Source organism: Salvelinus sp. IW2-2015, linkage group LG30, assembly GCF_002910315.2.
Source record: "Salvelinus sp. IW2-2015 linkage group LG30, ASM291031v2, whole genome shotgun sequence".
Taxonomy (NCBI): Eukaryota; Metazoa; Chordata; class Actinopteri; order Salmoniformes; family Salmonidae; genus Salvelinus; species Salvelinus sp. IW2-2015.
This window is the reverse complement of record NC_036869.1, coordinates 13,227,418-13,252,511: the sequence shown is the minus strand read 5'-3', so window position 1 is coordinate 13,252,511 and position 25,094 is coordinate 13,227,418. Positions and strand designations below refer to the sequence as shown.

Below are 25,094 nucleotides of genomic sequence, written 5' to 3'. Positions count from 1 at the left end.
ACTACCACGTTACTGTTGTTCCACCACTGTTCATTAGTATACTACCATGTTACTGTGTTCCATCACTGCTTCATTAGTATACTACCATGTTTACTTGTGTCCATCACTGTTCATTTAGGTATACTACCGTTACTGTGTCCACCACTGTTCATAGTAATACTACCATGTTACTGTGCCATCACTGTTCATTAGTATACTACCATGTTACTGTGTCCATCCACTGTTCATTAGTATACTACCATGTTACTGTGTCCACCACTGTTCATTAGTATACTACCATGTTACTGTGTCCACCACGTTCATTAGTATACTGCCATGTTACTGTGTCCACCACTGTCATTAGTATACTGCATGTTTACTGTTGTCCACCACTGTCATTACGTATTACTACCATGTTACTGTGTCCACCACTGTTCATTAGTATACTACCATGTTACTGTGTCCACCACTGTTCATTAGTATACTACCAGTGTACTGGGACCATTCTCTATGCTTAGAGCAGTGAGCTGATGAACTGTGTATTAAGTCAGAGCTGGACAACGTCGCCTTCTCTCCTCAGCTCAGTGGGTCGACCGCTTTACCGGACGGACCCTAGCCTCTGACCTCTAACCCCTGAGCTTGGCGGCCATCTTAAATCAAGGTAAGCCAGGTCAATATTCAGGCTCAGAGAAAGGCTGTGTTGCGGTTGTTATCACCAATGACATCACTTTAAAAAAAAAATCAGGGCCAGGTCAGAAGACACCCATGACATTATCCATGACATCACATGTGCTGATTGGTTCTGGAACATGGGCAATGCCACCCAGTCCAAATCTGATCATGATAGAACAAACATCTTCTCTTCAGCACTGCTGTATAGTTTGTTGCGATGGTGCAGTTTTATTCCTTTGATACGCCTACTGTCTTCAGTGAATACATGCAGCTTGCAGAGAATAGAGAAACTGGAACAAATAATGTGCATGGCAAAGCCTTGCTCCATCTCAGATCTCACCTACTGTGTTCACTAGGGGGTGGCAGGGTATACAATATCACAATGTGCGATAACACACTCCTCTGCAGCCAGTATTGTGATCAAGTTTATTCAGACCGCTCTGTGAGAGTATGTAGTTGGTTATTAATATCCCTAAGGCTGCCATCTTTATAGAGGCTTGGTAAAGCGGTTTAGAGAGCAGGAGAAAGAGCGAGAGAGGAGTTAAAAGGAATTATAAAATGAGTCTCAGTGACAAGAGGTTGTTGACTTCGAAACCAAACATGAATAATAACTTAAATGAGAGAGAGAAAGACAAAAAACACTGGAACACACATGCACTGTGGGTAACAACAGTAAGAGCAGTAACAGTGCAGGGTAACTGAAGATGGTTCAGGCAATCCTCTGTGACTTAGTGTGATACATTTTTTGTGCCTGGCCATCTTATGCTACAGTAACTAGCTACACAGGGTTAGATATCTCACCTGCCTGTCAGATCCATTGGATATACTGACAGTTTAAACTGCCCTGAGTCATTACAACACTATAGTAGGCAGGACACAGCCCGTGATTCGTCAAGAGATGTTCTATATAGCTAAACACTTCACCTGTAAATAGTACTATTGATGAGCTGTAAAGTCACAACTCAATAGTACTATTATGGGTTGCTTTTAAAAATGGTGGGATTCCTTAGAGGGAGTGCAACATATAATCATTCACATATGGCACCACTGATTATACACTGAACAAAAACATAAGAGCAACGTGTAAAGTGTTGGACCCCTGTTTCATGAGGTGAAATTAAAGACCACAAAAATGTTCCACACATCCCCCCAAAATATGTCTCTCAGACTGTGTTTACATCCCTTTTATTGAGCATTTCTCCTTTGCCAAGATAATCCATCCACCTGACAGGTGTGGCATATCGATAAGCTAGTTATTAAACAGCATGATCACTACACAGGTGCACCTTGCACTGGGGACAATAAAAGGCCACTAAAATGTGCAGTTATCACAACACAATGGCACAGATATCTCAAGTTGAGGGAGCATGCAATTGGCATGCTTGCTGCAGGAATGTCCACCAGAGCTGTTGCCAGAGAATTTTGTTAATTTCTCTACCATAAGCCACAACGTCATTTTAGAGAATTTAGCAGTACCGCCAACCAGCCTAACAACCGCAGATCACGTGTAACCACGCCAGCCCAGGACCTCCACATCCGGCTTCTTCAAGTGCTGGATCGTCTGAGACCAACCACCCCGACAGCTGATAAAACGGTTTGTGCAGACAACCCAAGGATGTCGTCCTCACCAGGGTCTTGACCTGACTGCAGTTTGGCGTTGTAAATGCTCACCTTCGATGGCCACTGGCATGCTGGAGAAGTGTGCTCTTCACGGATAAATCCGAGTTTCTGCATACTCACCGGACATGTCACCCATTGAGCATGTTTGGGATGCTCTGGATTGACGTGTACAACAGTGTTCCAGATCCCGCCAATATCCAGCAACTTCGCACAACCATTGAAGAGGAATGGGACAACATTCCACAATCAACAGCCTGATCAACTCTATGGTGAATGAGAGGTGTCGCTCTGCATGAGGCAAATGGTGATCACACCAGATACTGACTGTTTCTGATCCACACTCCTATTTTTTTTAAAAGGCATCCATGATCAACAGATTCAGATCTGTATTCCCGGTCATGTAAAATCCATAGACTAGGGCCTTGGGATTTGGGAATGTCATTTTAGGCGAAAATTTGCACAAAAAAAGCCACGGATCCTTATTAATGTCTACACTGTATTTCTGATCAATGATGTTATTTTAAAATGGACTTTAAAAAAAAAAAAAAAAATTTAAATGACATTTCTAAGTGACCTCAAACTTTTTAGTGTATGTAAATGAGATATGCATTTCATTTTCGATAAACGTGCTCAAATTTCTAAAAACATGTTTTCACTTTGTCTTTGCGGGGTATTGTGTGTAGATGGGTGAGAAGACAGAAAGGAAGCGCATTACTAACTTAGCATTCATTAAAACAAACAAGCAGCTCAATGAGCTCTACTTGGCTTCTGCTACTGAGGAGAACTGGCTTCAATAAAATCACCATAAGATGTGGAGCTTTAAGACTACGGTCACCATGGCTGAACCCTGTGTTTCCTACTTCAGCCTGGGTAGTGTGGCTGGGAACTGGAGAGAAAGGGAAGAGGAGGGAAGCACATCTCCAGTACTTAGCAGGGAGGGGAGGTCCTGGTGCCTGATCTCCCATCTCGGTGTCCTGCGAAGACAAACATCACCCAGATCCCAAACGCCTCCCTTGGACCCACCTCCCCTCAGACACAGGGACCCTCCCTTGCCCCCCAGGACGCTGCAGCCAAAACCATGCACCTGCGCCTCCCCCTCCTCCCCCCTCACTCTCTTGTTATTGCATTGCCAGGTGTGAAAGGTCCTGGCAGCTCCTCAGTCAGCCACCCTGTTATAGACTGGCGTGGGCTGCAGATGCCAGGGCCAAGAAGTCGTCCTCCACACACACAATACACACCAAAAGGCCTGAGCCATTGCCAAGCGCTCTGTGAGCCGGCTGCTCATTAAGAGAGGGAGAGCCTGCTTTTATTTCCTGCATGAGAACTAATGAAAAGCACCCTAGTGAACACAGGCCTGTTGTTGACACTACGCCTGTCTCCTTCTCTCCTCCGTCTGTCCATCTTGTTCCCTTGCTCTCCTTTTCAGGTTTGCCAGGCCTCAATGACCAGGTCTGCTGGACTATTCAATAACAGGTACAGCAAGGCCAGGTACTGCAAGATACCACATGCGTGCACACACAAGGGTGAAAATAGGACAGGTGGAGACAGTGGCATAGGAAACATGCAATGGCTGGCTACACAGAGGGTCTCATAGTGAGAGAGATTACAGGGCCAATCTATGTGCTATGGCTTCTGCAATACAGCATATGTAAATGAATTATTAGCATTTAATGTAGCTGGGAGTGTGTGTGTAGCAATGCATTTAATCCACAGTGACTGGTCTGTTACAGGCCGAGGACCTGCCGTTTGAGAGCGAAGCCCTCCCAGTCGCTCACACCACCCCTGTTCCCCAGTCTCCACCAGCCCACCCCAGTATCCTCCAGTCCCTCACCAGTCTCCTTCTGCCCTTCCTGAGGACCAGTCTCCTGTATCTGCATCTTATTAACTAAACAAACATTTCCCAGGTGACAGTCAGCCAAGAGGTACAGAGCACCACGTCAGAGGGGAACCCTACAGGGAATGACCAGGCCAACATGTTCAATCTGGGCACAATATTTCACTCATATACTATATAGACGGTTTTCAGAGTCTTCACCCTAACTTTATCCAATCTCCACACACACACACCCACCGATCAGACAGTCCTCTCTCTCTTTATACTAGATCTAAAGAACCCATTAGAGTTCAATCACTTGAATCTCAGAGGGAGAATAAAAAGGTGTAAGAAGCACATGTACCAATTTTCAATTTCCAAATAATTGTCTTATTCTACTTCCCATGAGAATGAGCCTGAGGGGCGAAACGGCGTGAGAGAAGCTCTTGAAGCGGAGTTCTCCCAAGGCCTTTACAGATTACAAATCACTAGTACAAATGACATGGCAACAAGCTAATTGTTGTATTTGAATGCATTAAGTTTCTCCTAAATTATTAATTGGAAACGCTCAACACATCTCTTAACTCCCTAATTAAAAACATTCTGCCTTTTAAAAACGAACGCTGGTTAAAGAGCTCCCATTCTTCAGAATCAAACTCGTCTTTACCCTTCACTGTTGATGCTGTCATGTCCCATTACTGAGAAGAGAATACAGCAGGAATGAAGTTAATTAATAAAAGACGGCAGAGGCTTTCATACATTTACCAGCACATTTGTTCATTTTTGCTTTGATAATTCTCGCTCCCACACACACACAATCCCATGACAAAAGAGCACTGAATTAACAAATGCTGACATCACCTTGTTCAAAACACCTGACACCTTGGCTGTACTGCAGGCCATGAAAAAAAGTACTGTAGAGTTCCCCCTGATTCACTACCTTCACTCGGCCAAAGCTGCTGCTGAGCAGAGAGCGCGCAGAGAGAACGATCTCTCCAGAGTATAGGTTAACACCACTCACCTCTTCTTGGCAGGACCATCCTCAGAGTACTCGCTGCTGCCATTTGTGCTCTGCAACCGCAACCCGTCAGCCTTGTGGCCCTTCTGCCCCAAGCCGTTGAGCTGGCCGCGGGCATGTGAACCTACAGAGACAAGAGGACAGGGGTTAGAGACCATGTCGTGTACTGCTAGGACAGGTTGACCGGAGAGAAACGCGGTGAACAAAGTAAGAGGGCTGATGTGTGTTTGGGGCCCGTGGGCTGAGCAAAGTGAACAAGTCCGGACTCCGGAGAAAGGAGCAGAGCTCAGAAAGACATTCAAGTCAAATGAATGAGCACATAATTGAAGAGTAGCCAAGGCAGAAAAACTAAGCGAAACCCTCTTTGTAGGTAGTACAAAGTGTCTACTACCTGGTACTGGAATTTCTAGTCGACACATCACCCTCCTATCACATTTCTTAGGACTGGCGCCTTAAATGATGTGCCAACCCCAAACCACAACCCTAACAGCAGGTGTCAAAGGAAAATAAATTAGAATGGTAATAATGACATAGAAGCGAACGGTTGAGTTGAGCGGTGGCTTCCTCTGAAAACTTGTTTGGCGCTCATGCAGCTGGTAGTTAAAGTCTGTACAGAGTGAAGGTCACTACCTGACAGCAGGAGGCCAGTCATAGACCCTGTCATGGCTGTTAACTGCTCCTAACATTGCTCTGGTAGTATGAGTCAGACCATAGAGGTGCTCAGGGAAATGACTGGTTAAGGTTTGGTGTGTGTGTGTACACAGTTGAAGTCGGAAGTTTACATACACTTAGGTTGGAGTCATTAAAACTCATTTTTCAACCACTCCACAAATGTCTTGTTAACAAACTATAGTTTTGGCAAGTCAGTTCGGACATCTACTTTGTGCATGACAAGTCATTTTTCCAACAATTGTTTACAGACAGATTATTTTACTGTATCACAATTCCAGTTGGTCAGAAGTTTACATGCACTAAGTTGACTGTGCCTTTTTAAACAGCTTGGAAAATTCCAGAAAATGATGTCATGGCTTTAGAAGCTTCTGATAGGCTAATTGACATAATTTGAGTCAATTGGAGGTGTACCTGTGGATGTATTTCAAGGCCTACCTTCAAAATCAGTGCCTATTTGCTTGACATCATGGGAAAATCAAAAGAAATCAGCCAAGACCTCAGAAAAAGAAATTGTGGACCTCCACAAGTCTGGTTCATCCTTGGGAGCAATTTCCAAAAGCCTGATGGTACCACATTCATCTGTACAAACAATAGTACGCAAGTATAAACACCACGCAGCTGTCATACCGCTCAGGAAGGAGACGCGTTCTGTCTCCTAGAGATGAACATACTTTTGTGCGAAAAGTGCAAATCAATCCCAGAACAACAGCAAAGGGCCTTGTGAAGATGCTGGAGGAAACAGGTACAAAAGTATCTCTATCCACAGTAAACCGAGTCCAATATCGACATAACCTGAAAGGCCACTCAGCAAAGAAGAAGCCACTGCTCCAAAACCGTCATAAAAAAAGCCAGACTACGGTTTGCAACTGCACATAGGGACAAAGATCGTACTTTTTGGAGAAATGTCCTCTAGTCTGATGAAACAAAAATAGAACTGTTAGGCCATAATGACCATCGTTATGTTTGGAGGAAAAAGGGGGAGGCTTGCAAGTCGAAGAACACCATCCCAACCGTGAAGCACGGGGTGGCAGCATCATGTTGTGGGGGTGCTTTGCTGCAGGAGGGACTGGTGCACTTCACAAAATAGATGGCATCAAGAGGAAGAAAAATGAGGTGGATATATTGAAGAAACATCTCAAGACATCGGTCAGGAAGTTAAAGCTTGGTCACAAATGGGTCTTCCAAATGGACAATGACCCCAAGCATACTTCCAAAGTTGTGGCAAAATGGCTTAAGGACAACAAAGTCAAGGTATTGGAGTGGCCGTCACAAAGCCCTGACCTCAATCCCATAGAACATTTGTGGCAGAACTGAAAAAGCATGTGCAAGCAAGGATGCCAAGGATGCCTAACACCTGACTCAGTTACAAAATTCACCCAACTTATTGTGGGAAGCTTGTGGAGGGCTACCCGAAACATTTGACCCAAGTTAAACCATTTAAAGGCAATGCTACCAAATACTAATTGAGTGTATGTAAACTTCTGACCCACTGGGAATGTGATGAAAGAAATAAAAGCTGAAATAAATCCTTCTCTCTACTATTATTCTGACATTTCACATTCTTAAAATAAAGTGGTGATCCTAACTGACCTAAGACAGGGAATTATTACTAGGATTAAAATGTCAGGAATTGTGGAAAAACTGAGTTTAAATGTATTTGGCTAAGGTGTATGTAAACTTCCGACTTCAACCGTGTATATATAATATATTCAGGGTTAGTAGGGTGTTCAGCTGGCAGAGAGACACTTTAGGCCCCAAGTCTTTATATGCTCTCATGATTCACTCATGTAGGCCTCCTTGGAGGCAAAAAGGGCCACACATGCTAACAATGACGAGAGCAGTAACACTCAAGACACTGAAGATTGTCACGCCGTTGACCTGCAGGTTGTTGGTGGAACACCTCCCTGAAATGTACCTTTACATATCATCCTTTCGAAATAATCTAAATTAGAGCTTTGGCTTTGAATGACTTTAAAGAACACTTTCCAGATTTCACGAAGCTTTTAAAAAGGCACCAATAACTCAAAGGCATTCTCCAGATTCATCTACACTAATCTGCGCATCGCTAATCAGTGGTAGTATGTGACTGGGTTAATACTCATACTGAACATAAACAGCCTGGCGTGGGGCCATCTTGCCTCTTCTCTCCTCGGAGTTGTTTTACACATGTCGGTCTCACATCAGTGCCATTGTGAGGGGCCGGGCAGTGAGGAAGATAGAGACAGGGACGCAGACCGCGAGTCATGGAGGGAGCCACACTGGGCTGGGGCCTAAACTCTTTCCCCTGGTCCCAGTGAGGCCTAGCTGGGAAGGAGGATGTCGGCTGATCCGTAAGGGTCTGTAATCAGATTTATGCGTGCTTAACTAAGCTCATCGCCTTGCCATGTTCCTCCTGCTCTCTGGAGAGAGCGAGCGAGATGGAAGGAAGGAGAGATGGAGAGGTGAGGTGGTGCGTACCGTAGCGAACCACAGAGTGTAGCCCATTAGTGGGAGGTGGAGTAATGCAGACAGGAAGCCCAGAGGCAGATATAAAATATTAACAGCCAGGAGAGTGGCATTACTTCAGATTAATCACCTTTACAAACAGAGTGATTACGACTGAATAATGTGGTTTCTAATGGAGCAAGCTTAGGGTCTGCTAGCTCACTCACTGTGTGCTGTGGCCGTCACAACTATGGCTAGTAACAATATATATATTTTTCTCTCAAAGCTTTTATGACACAGTATGATTGGGACCATAGTGTGTATATAAAAATAAACAATGTGTTTGACATTTGGGATTTTACCCCATTTGAATTAATTTCCAACCACTTCTGACAATAGAACGTGATCCAGGAAGGGGAATGCTAGGAGACAACACTACAATAGAACGTGATCCAGGAAGGGGAATGCTAGGAGACAACACTACCAATAGAACGTGATCCAGAAGGGGAATGCTAGGAGACAACACTACAATAGAAACGTGATCCAGGAAGGGGAATGCTAGGAACACACATACAATAGAACGTGATCCAGGAGGGGAATGCTAGGAGACACCACTACAATAAAGTGATCCGGAAGGGAATGCTAGGAGACAACACTACAATAGAACGTGATCCAGGAAGGGGAATGCTAGGAGACAACCTACAATGAAAGTGATCCAGGAAGGGGAATGCTAGGAGACAACACTACAATAGAACGTGATCCAGGAAGGGAATGCTAGGAGACAACACTACCAATAGAACGTGATCCAGGAAGGGGAATGCTAGGAGACAACACACAATAGAACTGATCCGGAAGGGGAATGCTAGGAGACAACACTACAATAGAACGTGATCCAGGAAGGGGAATGCTAGGAGACAACCTACAATAGAACGTGATCCAGGAAGGGGAATGCTAGAGACAACACTACAATAGAACGTGATCCTGGAAGGGGATGCTAGGAGACACACACTACAATAGAACGTGATCCAGGAAGGGGAATGCTAGGAGACAACCTACAATAGAACGTGATCCGGAAGGGGAATGCTAGGAGACAACTACAATAGAACGTGATCCAGGAAGGGGAATGCTTAGGAGACAACACTACAATAGAACGTGATCCATGGAAGGGAATGCTAGGAGACAACACTACATAGAACGTGATCCTGGAAGGGATGCTAGGAGACAACACTACAATAGAACGTGATCACGGAAGGGAATGCTAGGAGAACAAACACTACATAGAACGTGATCCAGGAAGGGGAATGCTAGGAGACAACACTACAATAGAACGTGATCCTGGAAGGGGAATGCTAGGAGACAACACTACAATAGAACGTGATCCTGAAGGGGAATGCTAGGAGACAACACTACAATAGAACGTGATCCAGGAAGGGGAATGCTAGGAGACAACACTACAATAGAACGTGATCCAGGAAGGGAATGCTAGGAGACAACACTACAATAGAACGTGATCCTGGAAGGGGAATGCTAGGAGACAACACTACAATAGAACGTGATCCAGGAAGGGGAATGCTAGGAGAACAACACTACAATAGAACGTGATCCAGGAAGGGAATGCTAGGAGACAACACTACAATAGAACTGTGATCCGGAAAGGGGAATGCTAGGAGACAACACTACAATAGACGTGATCCGGAAGGGGAATGCTAGGAGACAACACTACAATAGAACGTGATCCAGGAAGGGGAATGCTAGGAGACAACCTACAATAGAACGTGATCCAGGAAGGGGAATGCTAGGAGACAACACTACAATAGAACGATGATCCATGGAAGGGGAATGCTAGGAGACAACACTACAATAGAACGTGATCCTGGAAGGGGAATGCTAGGAGACAACACTACAATAGAACGTGATCCAGGAAGGGGAATGCTAGGAGAACAACACTAACATAGAACGCTGATCCAGGAAGGGGAATGCTAGGAAGACAACACTACAATAGAACGACACTCCGAGAATCCAGGAAGGGAATGTAGGAGACACACTAAATAGAACGTGATCCAGGAAGGGGAATGCTAGGAGACAACACTACAATAGAACGTGATCCAGGAAGGGGAATGCTAGGAGACAACACTACAATAGGACAACATAAGTAGTGTTTTTAAAATGGCTGTCCCAACCACACAGTTATGACCACAATTTAACCCTGGACCGAAGGAGACAGATATCCTATTTAGTAACTGTAATGTCTACTGCGAGTACTAAGAGTAAAATTAAAAGCTCTACCCAATAATAAGTCTATGTGGCCTAGGCTGGTCTAGCAGTCTAAGTGACAGTCACTTCTGGCACACGTCTAGTGTTGGCATAGGTTCAACTCTGGCCTACTGCTCTTTGACACCACCTCCATCCTTCCCACTGTCATCCTCAGAAAAGACCATAAATATATTGAAAAAATAACACGTTCATAACAAGTCCAGTGGATGTGGCATGTGAGAATGACATGCTGCAGATTGGCAGTCTGTTACACTCTCTCTCAGAGAAGGCCAGCCTTATGACCAAGGCACTGTGCCCTATGCCACTACGTTCTAGCCAAAATTGCCACAGTTCCATCCCCTGAGGTCTCAGTGGTCAGTGCTAAGGGACAGACAGGACAAAGCCGGTGCCAGTGGTGTTATGGGGAAGACAGTCACTACCATCCACCAGCTCCAACGCAGACAGTAGTTCCATCAATAGAACTGAGCTACGCCCTCTGAGAACCACGGGGGGAGCGATATGGAGAGGGAGATTGAGGAGGGCAGGGGAGCCGGAAGAAAGCTTCCTGAGCAGCAGTAACCAGAGGCCTATTGATGTAATGATGCCTTCCATCTAGGGAGGAATAACAGGGAGAAGGAGAGAGCGAGAGAGAGGAAGGAATGGGACGCAGACGGGCATCACGTAATTAGTTCAATAATGCAGAGAGAGAAAGAGGAAAAGAGATGGACGCCTGCCAACAGTGAGAGGTAAAGTGGTCGGGGAGATGGCATGATTGCCGGTTATGGATGGGAGATAGACCGCCGGCCCCCTGTCTGACACGCTTAGGGACTTGCAGGGTTGGTCCGTTCCCTCTGCTGTTGGATCCATGGGTGTCTGCAGGCAGCTGGCTCCAGACAGCCAGCCGGACACACCCCCTCTAAAAGAGACCGACAACACTGCAGAAGGAGGAGGGGGTGAGAACACTACCATCACAGTAGTGTTTGACTGATTCTCCAGAATAGAGGACAGTTTCAGCCAGTACAGTGCAATCTGTCAGCGACAGAGCCTGTAACCTAGATCTGAACTGAGGCTTCCCCTTGCCTGCATAGCACGTTGTGAACCTCCAGAGGCCTTCCGCTCCCCCTCAGTCTCGTCAGTGACAGCGGAGAATAGGTTCAGAGGCCTGTGTGAAGTTTAATCTGCTAGTTGGCTGTGGTTTGAAGCAGAGAGGAGACAGAGCAGGGTGGATTGAAGCACAGCGAAGGTGTCAAACAAAGCAGCATCAGATAGCACAAACCAGACTTTATCCTAGGTGTACACACACACACACACACACACACACTGAGCTCCATGGACTTTATATTGCACCTGCTTAGAAAAAAAACCTGCAGCATCCTCTCTGTTTCATTGTGTTTACCAAAGCACCTTCACTCTGAAATAACTCCATATTAAACATGTCACTATTCCATCACAACTACCAGATCATTTTCAGCTAGTCCACTGTAAACAACTAAACACAGTAGCCCAGCACAGGTCTATGAGCGTCCAGACAAAAGGCTGACTGGGTCAGTGGTGGAGAGAAGAGTCCCTGGAGAAACTCACCATTTGTGTATTTGGTTCCATCTCCAAGCTGCCTTTTCTGAGCAGTCTTGAACTCCTTCAGGGAGAGATAGAGCACCTTCCTCACATCCCTCTCCTCTGACCAGGGGATCCCATCTATGTCATCCTAAAAACACAGGACAGCTGGTTAGCAATAGGATGTTACCATAACACCGCATAGTAGATGACCAGACATTAGCATAACACTCACATTAGCATAAGATCAAAAAGCATTACAAGTAGCACCAAATGCACCATGTTTCTCACAACATAACCATGACCCACAGAAGACAGAAAGGTGATTCCTCGCAAAACTAGAACAAAACCATGATATTTTGGGTCCTTCGGAAGAAGCATGACATATTTCCTATTTACAGTTGAAGTCGGAAGTTTACATACACTTAGGTTGGAGTCATTAAAACGTGTTTTTCAACTACTCCACAGATGTCTCGTTAACAAACTATAGTTTTGGCAAGTCGGTTAGGACATCTGCTGTGTGCATGACAAAAGTAATTTTTCCAAATAGTGCTTACAGACAGATTATTTCACTGTATCACAATTCCAGTGGGTCAGATGTTTACATACACAAAGTTGACTGTGGCTTTAAACTGCTTGGAAAATTCCAGAAAATTATGTCATGGCTTTAGAAGCTTCTGATAGGCTGATTGACATCATATGAGTCAATTGGAGGTGTACCTGTGGATGCATTTCAAGGCCTACCATCAAACTCAGTGCCTCTTTGCTTGACATCATGGGGAAATCAAAAGAAAATCAGCCAAGACATCTTTTTTTTTTTTTTTTTGCTCCCAAGTCTGGTTCATCCTTGGGAGCAATTTCCAAACGCCTGAAGGTACCACGTTCATCTGTACAAACAATAGTACGCAAGTATAAACACCATGGGACTACGCAGCCGTCATACCGCTCAGGAAGGAGACGCGTTCTGTCTCCTAGAGATGAACGTACTTTTGTGCGAAAAGTGCAAATCAATCCCAGAACAACAGCAAAGGACCATGTGAAGATGCTGGAGGAAACAGGTACAAAAGTATCTATAGCCACAGTAAAACGAGTCCTTAATCGACATAACCTGAAAGGCCGCTCAGTAAGGAAGAAGCCACTGCTCCAAAACTGCCATAAAAAAGCCAGACTACGGTTTGCAACTCCACATGGGGACAAAGATCGTATGTATGTGAACTTCAACTGTATATTTGTTCAAATATACACTGAACAAAAATATAAACGCAAGATGTAAAGTGTTGGTCCCATGTTTCATGAGCTGAAATAAAATATCTCAGAAATGTTCCATACGCACAAAAAGTGTATTTCTCTAAAATGTTGTGCACAAATTTGTTTACATCCCTGTTAGTGAGCACTTCTCCTTTGCCAAGATAATCCATCCACCTGATATGCCACACCTATCAAGAAGCTAATTAAACAGCATGATCATTACACAGTGCTGGGGACAATAAAAGGCCACTCTAAAATGTGCAGTTTTGTCACAACACAATGCCACAGATGTCTCAAGTTGAGGGAGCGTGCAATTGGCATGCGCACTGCAGGAATGTCCAACAGAGCCGTTGCCAGATTTGAATGTTAATTTCTCTACCATTAATTTCTCTACTCCGTCGTTTTAGAGAATTTGGCAGTACATCCAACTGGCCTCACAACCGCAGGCCACATGTAACCACAGCAGCGCAGGACAACCACATCCGGCTTCTTCACCTGCAAGATTGCATGAGGTGGAGGGGGGTGCGGAGGAGGATTTGTGTCTTTAATAAAGCCCTTTTGTGGGAAATTTTTATTTCTGACTGGCTGAACCTGGCTCCCAAGTGGGTGGGCCTATGCCCTCCCAAGCCCACCAATGGCTGTGCCCCTGCACAGTCATGTGAAATCCATAGATTAGGGCTTCATGAATTTATTTCAGTTGACTGATTTCCTTCTATGAACTGTAACTCAGTAAAAGCCTAATCATTTATTAATAGGGAGAATATGGCTGTCTAGTATGACTGAGGTTCCAGTAGTTTCCTTTGGCTGACAGACAGAAGATGTTATTGAAACCAGTGTGACAGTCATCTTAAACACACCACTTCCTTTTCCTACAGAACCATTTCATCTGACAATAAACCTTCCATCCCAGTACCATTTGTGGATAGACAGTCAATGAAGCACCGATACTTACAGCAGTACACTGCCAGGAAAGACCGAAGAATGGTATGGTGACATGGACTTCCAATACAGGACATAAACTTTCCAACATGCTTCATTGTTAAGGTCTCCAGTGTCTGAGTACAGAAATAACCTGCTTCCTACACAGAGCAGATTTACTGTATAACACTTATAACCCTGCTTCCCCTCACAGTACAGCGCTGCATCCTACACACAGTGCAGCTGTACTAGGCTACTGTTTGATGTGTAACAACACTAATGATGAGGAAATTAGATTAAAACAAGAGTGAACAAACACGCTGGATCTCTACTGAAATAGCGGTAGGGCAATTCCATGGTAACGGAATTACTCTCAGATCTTTCACTTGAAAATGTATTTTAAACAAAAACCATTGATTTCAATGTTTAACAAACCATAGAGCTCTATGAACAAGTTCCACCTTTACCAAAACACACAGGAAGAACTGTACAGATAAAGTTTGGTAACAGAATAAAATTGAGGGAGATTTAACTGTAATTCTGTTACCAAATTTTGCATCTGCACAGTTTCCAGTAAAGTTGAAATCATTTTTTTTTACTGTGTAAATTGTGCATAGAGTTGTGTTTTGTTGAACTTTGAAATCAAATGTTTTTTCTTAGGCATACATTTTCAAGTTACTGTGGAATTGCCCTGTAGTTATCATCAGTAGCAGCCTTCACTGAGATATTGCATGATAATCAAAGTGTTGGTGGAGGTTAGACTGTCTCCTCCTGATGAAACGGAGTGGGTGACAGCCATGTTTCCCCCCCCCCCCCCCCCCACACCACACACACACACACACACACACACACACACACACCACACACACAACACACACACACACACACACACACACACACACACACACACACACACACACACACACACACACACACACTCGACTGTCTTTTGCTGATGCTGTGCACCACCACTCCTCATTACACTTAGCTTCGACTGACAAACACGCAGGCCCCCACCCACCCACAGACGACACTTCTGGCTTTGAACTCAGAGCTGACCAAGAATTTGCATGAATTATTATTTTAAAAATCCTCTTTGAGGCTGGCAGACTGCCAGAGTGATTTCCTCATCTCCCTACATGTAGTGACGCGACGTTGTAAACTGCGGAGTGCTGGACATCATTAGCCGAGAGCCCTGAAGAGACTCAACAAATGTTGCAAATTTATTTTTTACAACAAAGTCAAATGTCAACGGAAAAAGAACTGCGAAAGGAGTCAAAAAAGTTCACAGCCCTCACCGGAAACAACTCAGCACTGTTACATCTTTTAAAATGGGACTTTATTCTGTGGATCGCTGGCCTTAACAGACATGCAGCCCTGTCCATCTGCTTAGTAAGGGCTAAACCCCTTAGACTCATAACTAGGTCTCTGCTCCTCTCTAAACCCCCAGACCTACTGAGTCATACATCACAACATGTTCATCCGACCAACAACGGTATGGAAATCCAACATTACTATTGTGCCTTTGCTGTACGTAAAGCCGGTTCTGTCAAATGGCACAACCGGCAGTTTGACTGACGTGGGTAGGCAGAGAGACAAGCAGAGACACATGAGTGGGTAGTTAGACAGGCAGCAGGCCGTCGAGGGGGCTGACTGATGACGGAGGGATGCTAGGCCTCTTCAGAGAGAGGGAGATTCGGGCTGCTGGCAGAGCAGAGCAGGGCCGGGGCTCAGATGAGAGCTGTGGCGCTGGCACCACCACAGAGACAACACGCAGCACTGAGCTGACACCCCCCGCCCGCTGACACCCTCCCCTCCCGCAGGGAACCCACAGCCTGCTAATGAGCGCTGGGGCCTCTGTCTACTGGAGCAGCCCGACTGGCACACAGCACGCTCTGCAACACACACGTTTTAGGGGCCCCAAAGGGACTCAGAGCACACTGCCTTTCATACCACAGTGCTCCACCTTGGCAAACACAGCGAACAGAAAGACACACGGAGGATCCTCTAAACGACATCAAGAGCTTCTACTCCTTTAACATTCCCACTGAGACGAGCCAGGATGGGAAAGGTGGGTAGTCCCATACAGAGACTAAAGGTGGGTAGTCCCAGACAGACGTCTGTCACAGCAGACGGAGCCACTCTACATCAGACGACACGCTGGCTCCCTCATCACACTGTAAACACGCGCCAGTAGAGACTGTTAATAGACGCCAAAAAGAAACTCCATATCAACTTGTGAACCCTTTAGCGTCTGGAACATCCCCAATAGGCTTCAGGAAGAAACGTAGTCGACACCTGACTGTTCGGAGGCTGCTGTTTACACTAGAAGCACTGTGGTATGGTTATTTATACAGGGTTAGTACCAGGGTCTAAGGCAGGGACATTTGCAGCTGTCTTAAATGGGAAACTTCACATTCATCATTTCCAGCACCACCCCAACATGTGAAAATGGTGTGTTTCCAATGTTCTCATTGTGCGATTTTGACCAATTGCTTGTCATCATTGAAAAACACTTCTCTACCCTTTTTACTACAAAACACACCATTTTCACATACGGGGCGTCAGAAAGTATTCATACCCCTTGACTTATACCACATTTCATTGTGTTAGACTGAATTCATAATTGATTAAATATATTTTCTCAATCATACAATACCACATGAAAGTGAAAACATGTTTTTAGAAATGTTTGCCAATTTAAATATATAGTTAAAAGTATTCATACCCGAGTCAATCATTTGTAGGAGCACCTTTGGCAGCAATTAGTTACAGCGTGAGTCTTTCTGGGTAAATCTAAGAGCTTTCCACACCTGGATTGTACTTAGTGTTTCAAGCCCTGTCAAATTGGTTGTGGATCATTGCTAGACAACCATTTTCAGGTCTTGCCATAGATTTTCAAGTAGATTTAAATCAAAACTGTAACTCGGCCACTCAGGAACATTCAGTATTTTTGTTAAGCAACTCCAGCGTAGATTTGGCCTCGAGTTATGTTATTGTCCTTCTGAAAGGTGAATTCATCACCAGTGTCTGGTGGAAAGCAGACTGAACCAGGTTTTCCTCTAGGATTTTAACAGTGCTTAGCTCCATTCCATTTTTTTTTTATCCTGAAAAACTCCAGTCCGTTTTTTGCTGTGTTACTTTAGTGCCTCGTTGCAAACAGGATGCATGTTCTGGAATATTTTTTATTTTTTTACAGACTTCCTTTTTATCCCCCTACGCTGTCAATTAGGTTGGTATTGTAAAGCAACTACAATATTCTTGATTCATCCTCAGTTCTCTCCTATCACAGCCTTTAAACGCTAACTGTTTTAAAGTCGCCATTTCCTCTCCGGAAACTGAGTTAGGAAGGACACCTGTATCTTTGTAGTGACTGGGTGCATCGATACACCATCCACACTGTAAGTAATAACTACACCTTGCTCAAAGTGATATTGAACGTCTACCATCTACCAATAGATGTTCTTCTTTGCCAGGCATTGAAAACCTCCCTGCTCTTTGTGGTGGAAATTCAGTGCTCGACTGAGGGACATTACAGATAATTGTATGTGTGGGGTACAGAGATGAGGTAGTCATTCAAAACTCATGTCAAACACTATTATTGCACCCCGAGTTAGTCCGTGCAACTTATGTGACTGTTACATTTTTACTCCTGAACATATTTAGGCTTGCCATAAAACAAAGGAGTTGAATTCTTCAACTCGACAAACTAATAAATTAAAAACTGAAACGTCTTAACATTTCGAAAAAAAAGAATTCCACTTTGACATTAATGGGGTATAGTGCGTAGGCCAGTGACCCCCAAAACAATCTAAAGTGTAATTCATTTTTAATTCAGGGCGTAGCACAAGACGTGGAAAAAGTCAAGTGGTGTGAATACTTTCTGAAGGCGCCATGTTGACGACGTCGGGGTGGCGCTGGAGATGATGATTAGAACCTTTTTGAAATGTCCTTTTAAGAGCAACATGCGTAGTAACGGGATGAAGGTGGAGGTCCCTGTGGATCTTATAGAGCAGCTGGTGAGATGTCCCATGTTATCACGTCACTGCGTTGTAAACCCCTAACACTTCCCCTCTAAAGCCACCTGATCCATTAAGACCAGGACTAATAGAATAACCTGCACAGAGACAACAGTTTCATCTGTCAACTAACATTGCATGATGGATGGAATAAAGCTTGAATCTATTTGTAGAAATAAAGATCAAGAGCTTGGGACTAAGGTTTTATCTGCAAAAAGATGATTCTGAGATAATTGGCTTTAAAAAGTTCTAAACGCGCATTGATTTGAATTGTGTCAGCAATTTTTTATCTGGTCTTCTCTTGAATTGGGGTATTTAGTGTACTATATAGGTAGAGAACATTGAACAGAACAAGGCTATGTCAATAACTCAATTTTGACAAATGCCGATAGAAAAAACCATAGACCCAATCTCTTGAGATGTCTGTAGTACTGATGTGAGACACATGACTAAATAAAAATGGTCTTGTGAGGAGAACAATAATAGAAACAAGGTCACTGCAATGAGGAATAAAAGATGACTTGTTCTTCTAACCTACTGTGTACTGTAAGAGGATTGGCTGAGCTGTTTGGTGCCGAGAGAAAGAGGAATTAAGTCCATCTAACCAAGCAGGAAGTTCACACACACACACCCTAATTTCACAGTGAAGGAGAAGGGAAAAAAAAGAAAAAACACAGACACACAGGAGAGGGGTTGTCCCACTTTCAAAACAAAAGGAACACGCGTGCGTTAGTTCACATAGCAGACTAATAATAGCCTGCTGATGATGGTCTGGATCTCATCAACCAGAGAATGTGGGCCAGGAGCCAACTGAGATCAGGCTGAAATGTGTTAGTACTGTATAACACCCCCCCCCCCCCCCCCCCCCATATCTCTCCCTCTAGGCTCCACATGTGTCCCAGATGCATAGCTCAGTCAGTGCTGGTGTATCAGTAACAGGAGGGGTATTTCACACAGATTTACGCAGCACAATAGCCCTTTCACAGCCCCCCCCTAAAATAACTTTTACTTAGCTTACAGATAAACGTGACAAGCTGCAAATTAATTGGAGAGGTTCCAAAGCCAACAGGATTTCACCAAGTCACCTGTCACAAAGGAGTGTTCTGGAACACAGCATAAGTCCATTCCAGAGTGCAGGGCTGAGCAGACCAGGACAAGGGCAGAGAGAGAACCTAGGGTTAACTGGTGTGTGAGGAACTTCATGTCGTCATCTCATTTCACCTGTACCTCGGCGCATTGGAATGCCCGCGACGTATCCATAGGGTCTCCCTTGAACACCATCATGCTGGGATTGACCACATCCCTGTTCCCAGTCGCAGACCCACAACACTTCCATCTGCACCAACAGCATTCTGAAACATTATCCCGTTTCGGGGACTTTGGAAAGGTTAGGGGCTGCCGACGCCGAGGGGGGAAAGAGGGGTGTTGCCTCGCGTCTCCTCGCTGTATCCCTGTGTGTGTCCTGCCCTCCCCTGTACCCAGCGGCCGACAGTAAACACCCTGAGAGAAAACACTGTTGATCTGAGACACACTGCCAGACTCCATATAATGAATTTAACCGAAGGAGGGATGTAGAGAGTGGTTTCTCTTCCTCTTCACTCTCTCATGCCACACTCACTCGTGCCAGAGCTAAAGCCAGCTGAGCATGTCTAAGTGACAGACTGCCACTGCCATTCAGCCCTGTCGAGCACAAAACGCTATCAGACTCAAACTGGAGCAGAAAGGAGAAAGATAATGTATGATTTAAAGGAGCAGGGAAAGGGGGGCAGTGATTATTTTGACAGACAAATGGCAGAGTCAATTCCTTAGGAGCTACGGGGAGGTTCCAGGGCCCAAGTTTGACCAATAAAGAGGCTTGGTAGTGGTAGTCCTCCCCCCCACCCCCCCCATCCATCTCAGGAAACCTGTCACTACCTGTGACTGGTCTCTCCTCAGCTAACAGCAGGGTCTGACTCACAGTGGAGAACATGGTGAACCGAAACATCCAATCAGGATGAATACATCTGAGGGAATTACAATACTCTATTTTCTCCTGTGTTTAGGAGAGAAACATACCACACACACACACACACACACACACACACGTACAGTAGTGTTTCACCCACATACTGTCCCATAGTCAAACAGGATCCTGAACAGTTTCTCTCCCCAAGCCATAAGACTGCAAAATAGTTAGTTAAAATGGCTACTCGGACTATCTGCATTGACCCTTTTTGCACGACCTCTGGACTCACATGCATAATTAACAACAGTGTCTCTTGTTGCCTAGTCACTTTATATCTACCTCTACTACCTCGTACCCCTGCACATAGACTTGGTACTGGCACCCTGTGTATATAGCCAAGTTAACATTACTTGTTGTGTATTTATTCCTGGTTATTATTTTTCTATTATCTCCTTTGCCGGAAAATGATTTAACTGTTCGTCTACACCTGTTGTTTACGATGCATGTGACGAACAAAACGTGATTAGTCATAGGACTAATGTACACTGCATCTCGGGTTTCCCCCCTTTGAGAACCCATTGGATGTGTGAACAGTGAATGTCTCATCTGTTTTACAGAACACACACACACACACACAGCAAAAGGCCTGTATTCAAAGCCTGCAGTGCTACACACACACACACCCTCTCTGCCCCATATTTTCAATAATCTGAGAGGATTAAAATAATGTTTCTGTATTTAGAAAGAGGATGTATTGTGGGTAAGAAAAAGCAGCATTGTACCTCAGACCTGAAACAATCCTTGATCACCAAATCAATAGGATGTTCATTACAAAGTAGCTAATGCAGAGGCAAACCCTAAGAGATCAAGCTGAGCTTCCTGGGGACAGCACTGTGTGTGTGTGTGTGTCTCTCCATGGCTATCGTCACTGGGTCTCTCTGAGTCACCACAACCCTTACAATCTGGAGAGTCGACTCATCAAACATAGCACGCACACACGTCAGCATTGTGCTAGAGCTGGAAACCAGCAGCGCACAGTGAAAGCTAGCCTGCCAACCAACCAGTCCCCACACCTGCGTTGGTCTGTTGCGAAGCAGGAAACACCGTTTCAGGGAAACATGTAAATTCAGCAGCATGTCACTACTGTTATCCACTCAGTCGGGGGGGGGTTCAGACCACCACAGAATATGATCTCACACCCTTCAACTCAGAAGATTATTTTATTACAACAAGAGCAGACAGCTGTAGGTACACACACACACACACACAGAGAGAAATTGAATACAAATGAGAGGGGGAGAGAGGAGGCGGCAAACTGTAGGTCAGGAGAGAGAACTGTCACTGAGCAGGAGAAAGAGCTTTTAGAGGCCATTTAAAGACTCCCACTTCCTGCTCCACTCTGCTTCAGTGCCAGTCTGACTAAACCTGGGAGAGAGCCAGACAATGAGTATATGCACAGTAATATGCACAGTAATAATTCGATAAACTGATTATGGCAGTAGGCTGATTATGCAATAGTCATGTAAACACCTTACTCTGCTCATCTTAAAAATCGGCGTCAGGTCAAAATCGAAGTAAGCATACGCCGATTAAAACACCTGGTTTTCTGAGCAATCTTTCGTATTATTAGGACATAATAATCATAATAATAATACATTAAAAAAAATACATATATAAAAATAAAAATAATAAAAAAATATTGAAAAATTTAAATCGGCGTTCCAGTGGTGTATGTGATCTGTTCTTGTGCTAGCACCAGCCAAGCGAGCCTCCCTCTTTAGCGCTAGTGAAGGGAGTTCGGAACAACCGAATGTATGAGTCTTCGAAGTACAAACCTTAAATGTCCGGACTCAGAATCAGATAAGCTTCCCAATTCAGACGCTGTGGTAGAACGATCATTTTGATTGCCGATTTTCTGCATTTAGTAGAGGTAATGCATCCAAATAATCTGATTATCCACAATAGAAATCATATTATTGTGTGCATGTAACCATAATCAATGATGCTGAAGCATGCGACTCTTTCTGTCTCCTGGGGTAAATCAATCTTCCTGTTCTCTTATTGAAATGAATGAGTACTGAGGCTCCCTCCCACGTCCACCTGCCTGTCCCGGGATTATTATTCAGCCCTGTCCCCTGGGACCTAGCGCGACACGGTCCCACCTTGTTTACACCACGTGACTCACTAAGACTGGCTTCCACTGGACCACATGTTATGTTGAGTACATGTAGTCATAGTTTAAATGACTCCAATGGTAGTGTATGAACACGGAGGAGGAAAGGAGCATGGTAGGAACAGAAGAGAAAGGGAGAGGAGAGAGCGAGCGGGGTGAACAATGCAGGACCTGTGTGTCAGCCCTGGGAGCTTTCGCGCCTCCTCTCACAGCTGGTAGAAATAATTTCCAAGCTGTTGGCAGCAGCAGTAGGGCTGGAGCCTGGACGTGTTGCAGCGAGTGGCGAGTAGTAGAGTGTAACGAGGGTGTCAGGACACAGGGCAGCACAGAGCAGCACGCGGTGCAGTGGGGGGGGTGGGGGTAAATGATGCAGTGTTCTGGGATGCCCTCCTCGGCCCTGCCACTCACTGGCCCTGTGGTACACTACTGGGCCTGAGCGCTGATCGAGCGAATGTGTTGAAGGAGGATGAACAGCTGTTTTCAGATGACTGTGTTTAGGGTTTAAGTAGAGTTTAAGCAGAGAGAGTCAGTGGTGAGGGTCAGGTTGAGTCAGACGTCGGGAAATCTAATTAGAGTCCATTTGTTATTGGATAAAAATGCTGCCCGCCATAGAAACCGCAGTGCATGTTGTAGCGTGTGTGTGAGGTCAAGCCAGTTTCCCTCGAGCCCGACTACCAAGCACCGCTCAGCTCTTTCTTCATAATATCCATCAGAGCAACACATTCAGGCTCCCATCCGCAGTGTTTTACAGCACATGGGCCTGGTGTCTTTGATAAACCTTGGCAGTGAGTTGATAGTTCAGAGGCCATTATTATTTTATTACTACCAGCCAGTGTGTGATGCAGGGTGGGGGTAGACGGTAGGGGTCCTGGTAGACTGCGTCACCTGTTTCTCTTTGGTTAACCTGTCTGAGTTTCAACCTACACACCTCACCCCAGACATTTTAGTGATGTAATTAAATTCTCACCCGCTCCTGCCCTGAACTCACTTACTCACTCTGCATCCTGTGTCCTCCTCCCCCAGGTCAGAGGCTCAGTGAGCCAGCCAGATCCTGTGGAGTTCCTCAGCCCTGTAAAACCACAGATGTGTGCTGCATCCGCCTCACACACACAATCGCTCAGCAAAGGCCTCCATTCTCCTCTAGCTCCATATGGACTTGCATTAATTGCGAGCGACAGGGGTCAGATGGAACATATGTCGACCCTGACACACTTCACTTCCTAGAGGGATTCTGCTGCAGAACAGAGACCACGTAGGCCATGGAGACTGACTGCTGAGGGACCGACCAACAAAATGGCTACTCTTTCCAAACTAACACAGAGAGCCTGTGTACTGTGAGCTTTTTTTTCATTTTGAGGCTTCAGAACAGTGTATTCAGGCTAACAGCATGACTGAAATAAGCCAATACATCATGGTCCAGTCAGCCAGCAATAGTCTGTCAAAACAGTCAGCCAGTATCAGTCAGACAGCACCAGCTTGTCAAAAGCAGATTCACAGTAGAGTGATGACCATCTCAGTTTACCACGAGGTTAGCAGTAGTATGGCTATAACCAGTAGCTTATCTAAGCTGATCAAAAGCATACCATTACGGTTAGAAGAACGAACACAGCCTTCTCCCGTCCTCTCATCTTTACAGAGAAGTCAAAAGAAACAGATCTGGCAGCAACCACTAGGACCTCACACTTTGCTTTGCTTTTTTCCACATGGCTGGGAGAGAAAAGCACACACACAAGTGAGGGGCATACAGACACAAACAGCCACTGTGGGCCTTTAATTATCATTGCAGTCCACTGTGTTCTGTTTATTCAATCTGACACACTGACCCAATTTAAAACAGAAAGGGAAATTAAATCTACACTTCCCTGTTCACCAGCATCCATTAACTTGTCAATGTTAGTGGCCGTTTACAAGACAGTACAAAACTAATGCCTAGCGCTGGCGGGCAGACAGAAATTACACCGCATTGCGAAGGCAACAAAATGAAATAAATGATTTAGTGAAATGTTTAATAACATAAATCACACGTAACAGCAGCCAGCCAGGCTTAAAGGCGGAGCGGGCTGGGCTTCTGGAGGTTAGAACACACTGGAGCCTGCAGGAGGAACGGTCTGGACAGATGGGGACACTTCAAAATGTCTACAGAAATTACGAAGCTCTGTGGGAGCAGGAGAGACAGAACACATCTGTGGGAGCAGACAGGAGGGAGGGATAACCGAACAGAGACAGGATCATGTCCAGGGGGCTGCACCAGAGGGGTCAAGGGTTAGAGGTCAGGGGTCAGGCAGGCAGCCGGCCTCTGGGGTTAAAGGTGACTCGCAGCAGACACCTCTAAGTTGCTCTGCTCAAAGAGCCTGTCAATCAATATTGATTATTTACCATCCAGAGTCTCCCCCACCCTAACCCTCATAGCCCCGGGGTCTCTGCTAGATAGAAGCCCCTTTACATGACAAAGTGGTACTGGAGAGAATGGCAGAGGGAGGGGAAAGAGGACAAAAAAAATATATGAAAGAAACTCTTCAATACCAGGGTGGCTGAAATCCCCGTAGCACCAGGTCCATCGTCAGTACCCTGCTTTAAACCGAAGAATCAGAGGGACAGGGCGGCTCATCGCCTACAACATCAATCTGTGCTAGTAAAGATTCCGTTGGAGTTTAGATTCCCAGAGGGAGAACGCCCTCAAACCATCTGTCAGGTGAAACCGATCCCACAACCAGCTGAATTCGTCCTGACAAAGGAGGAGGAAAGGACAGGGGGAGGGGGACAGGTATTGTGTCTCATATTCTGGG

General features: G+C 45.1%; 1 protein-coding gene across 1 annotated transcript in view; it reads right to left on the bottom strand.

The window, feature by feature from the left end:
- LOC111954892 (protein Jumonji-like) overlaps positions 1-25,094 on the bottom strand; it is a 90,311-nt gene that overhangs the window by 40,226 nt on the left and 24,991 nt on the right. The window contains 2 exon segments of the mRNA XM_070436184.1: positions 5,106-5,226; positions 12,033-12,156. Of these exon segments, the coding sequence (XP_070292285.1) occupies positions 5,106-5,226; positions 12,033-12,156 (245 nt within the window).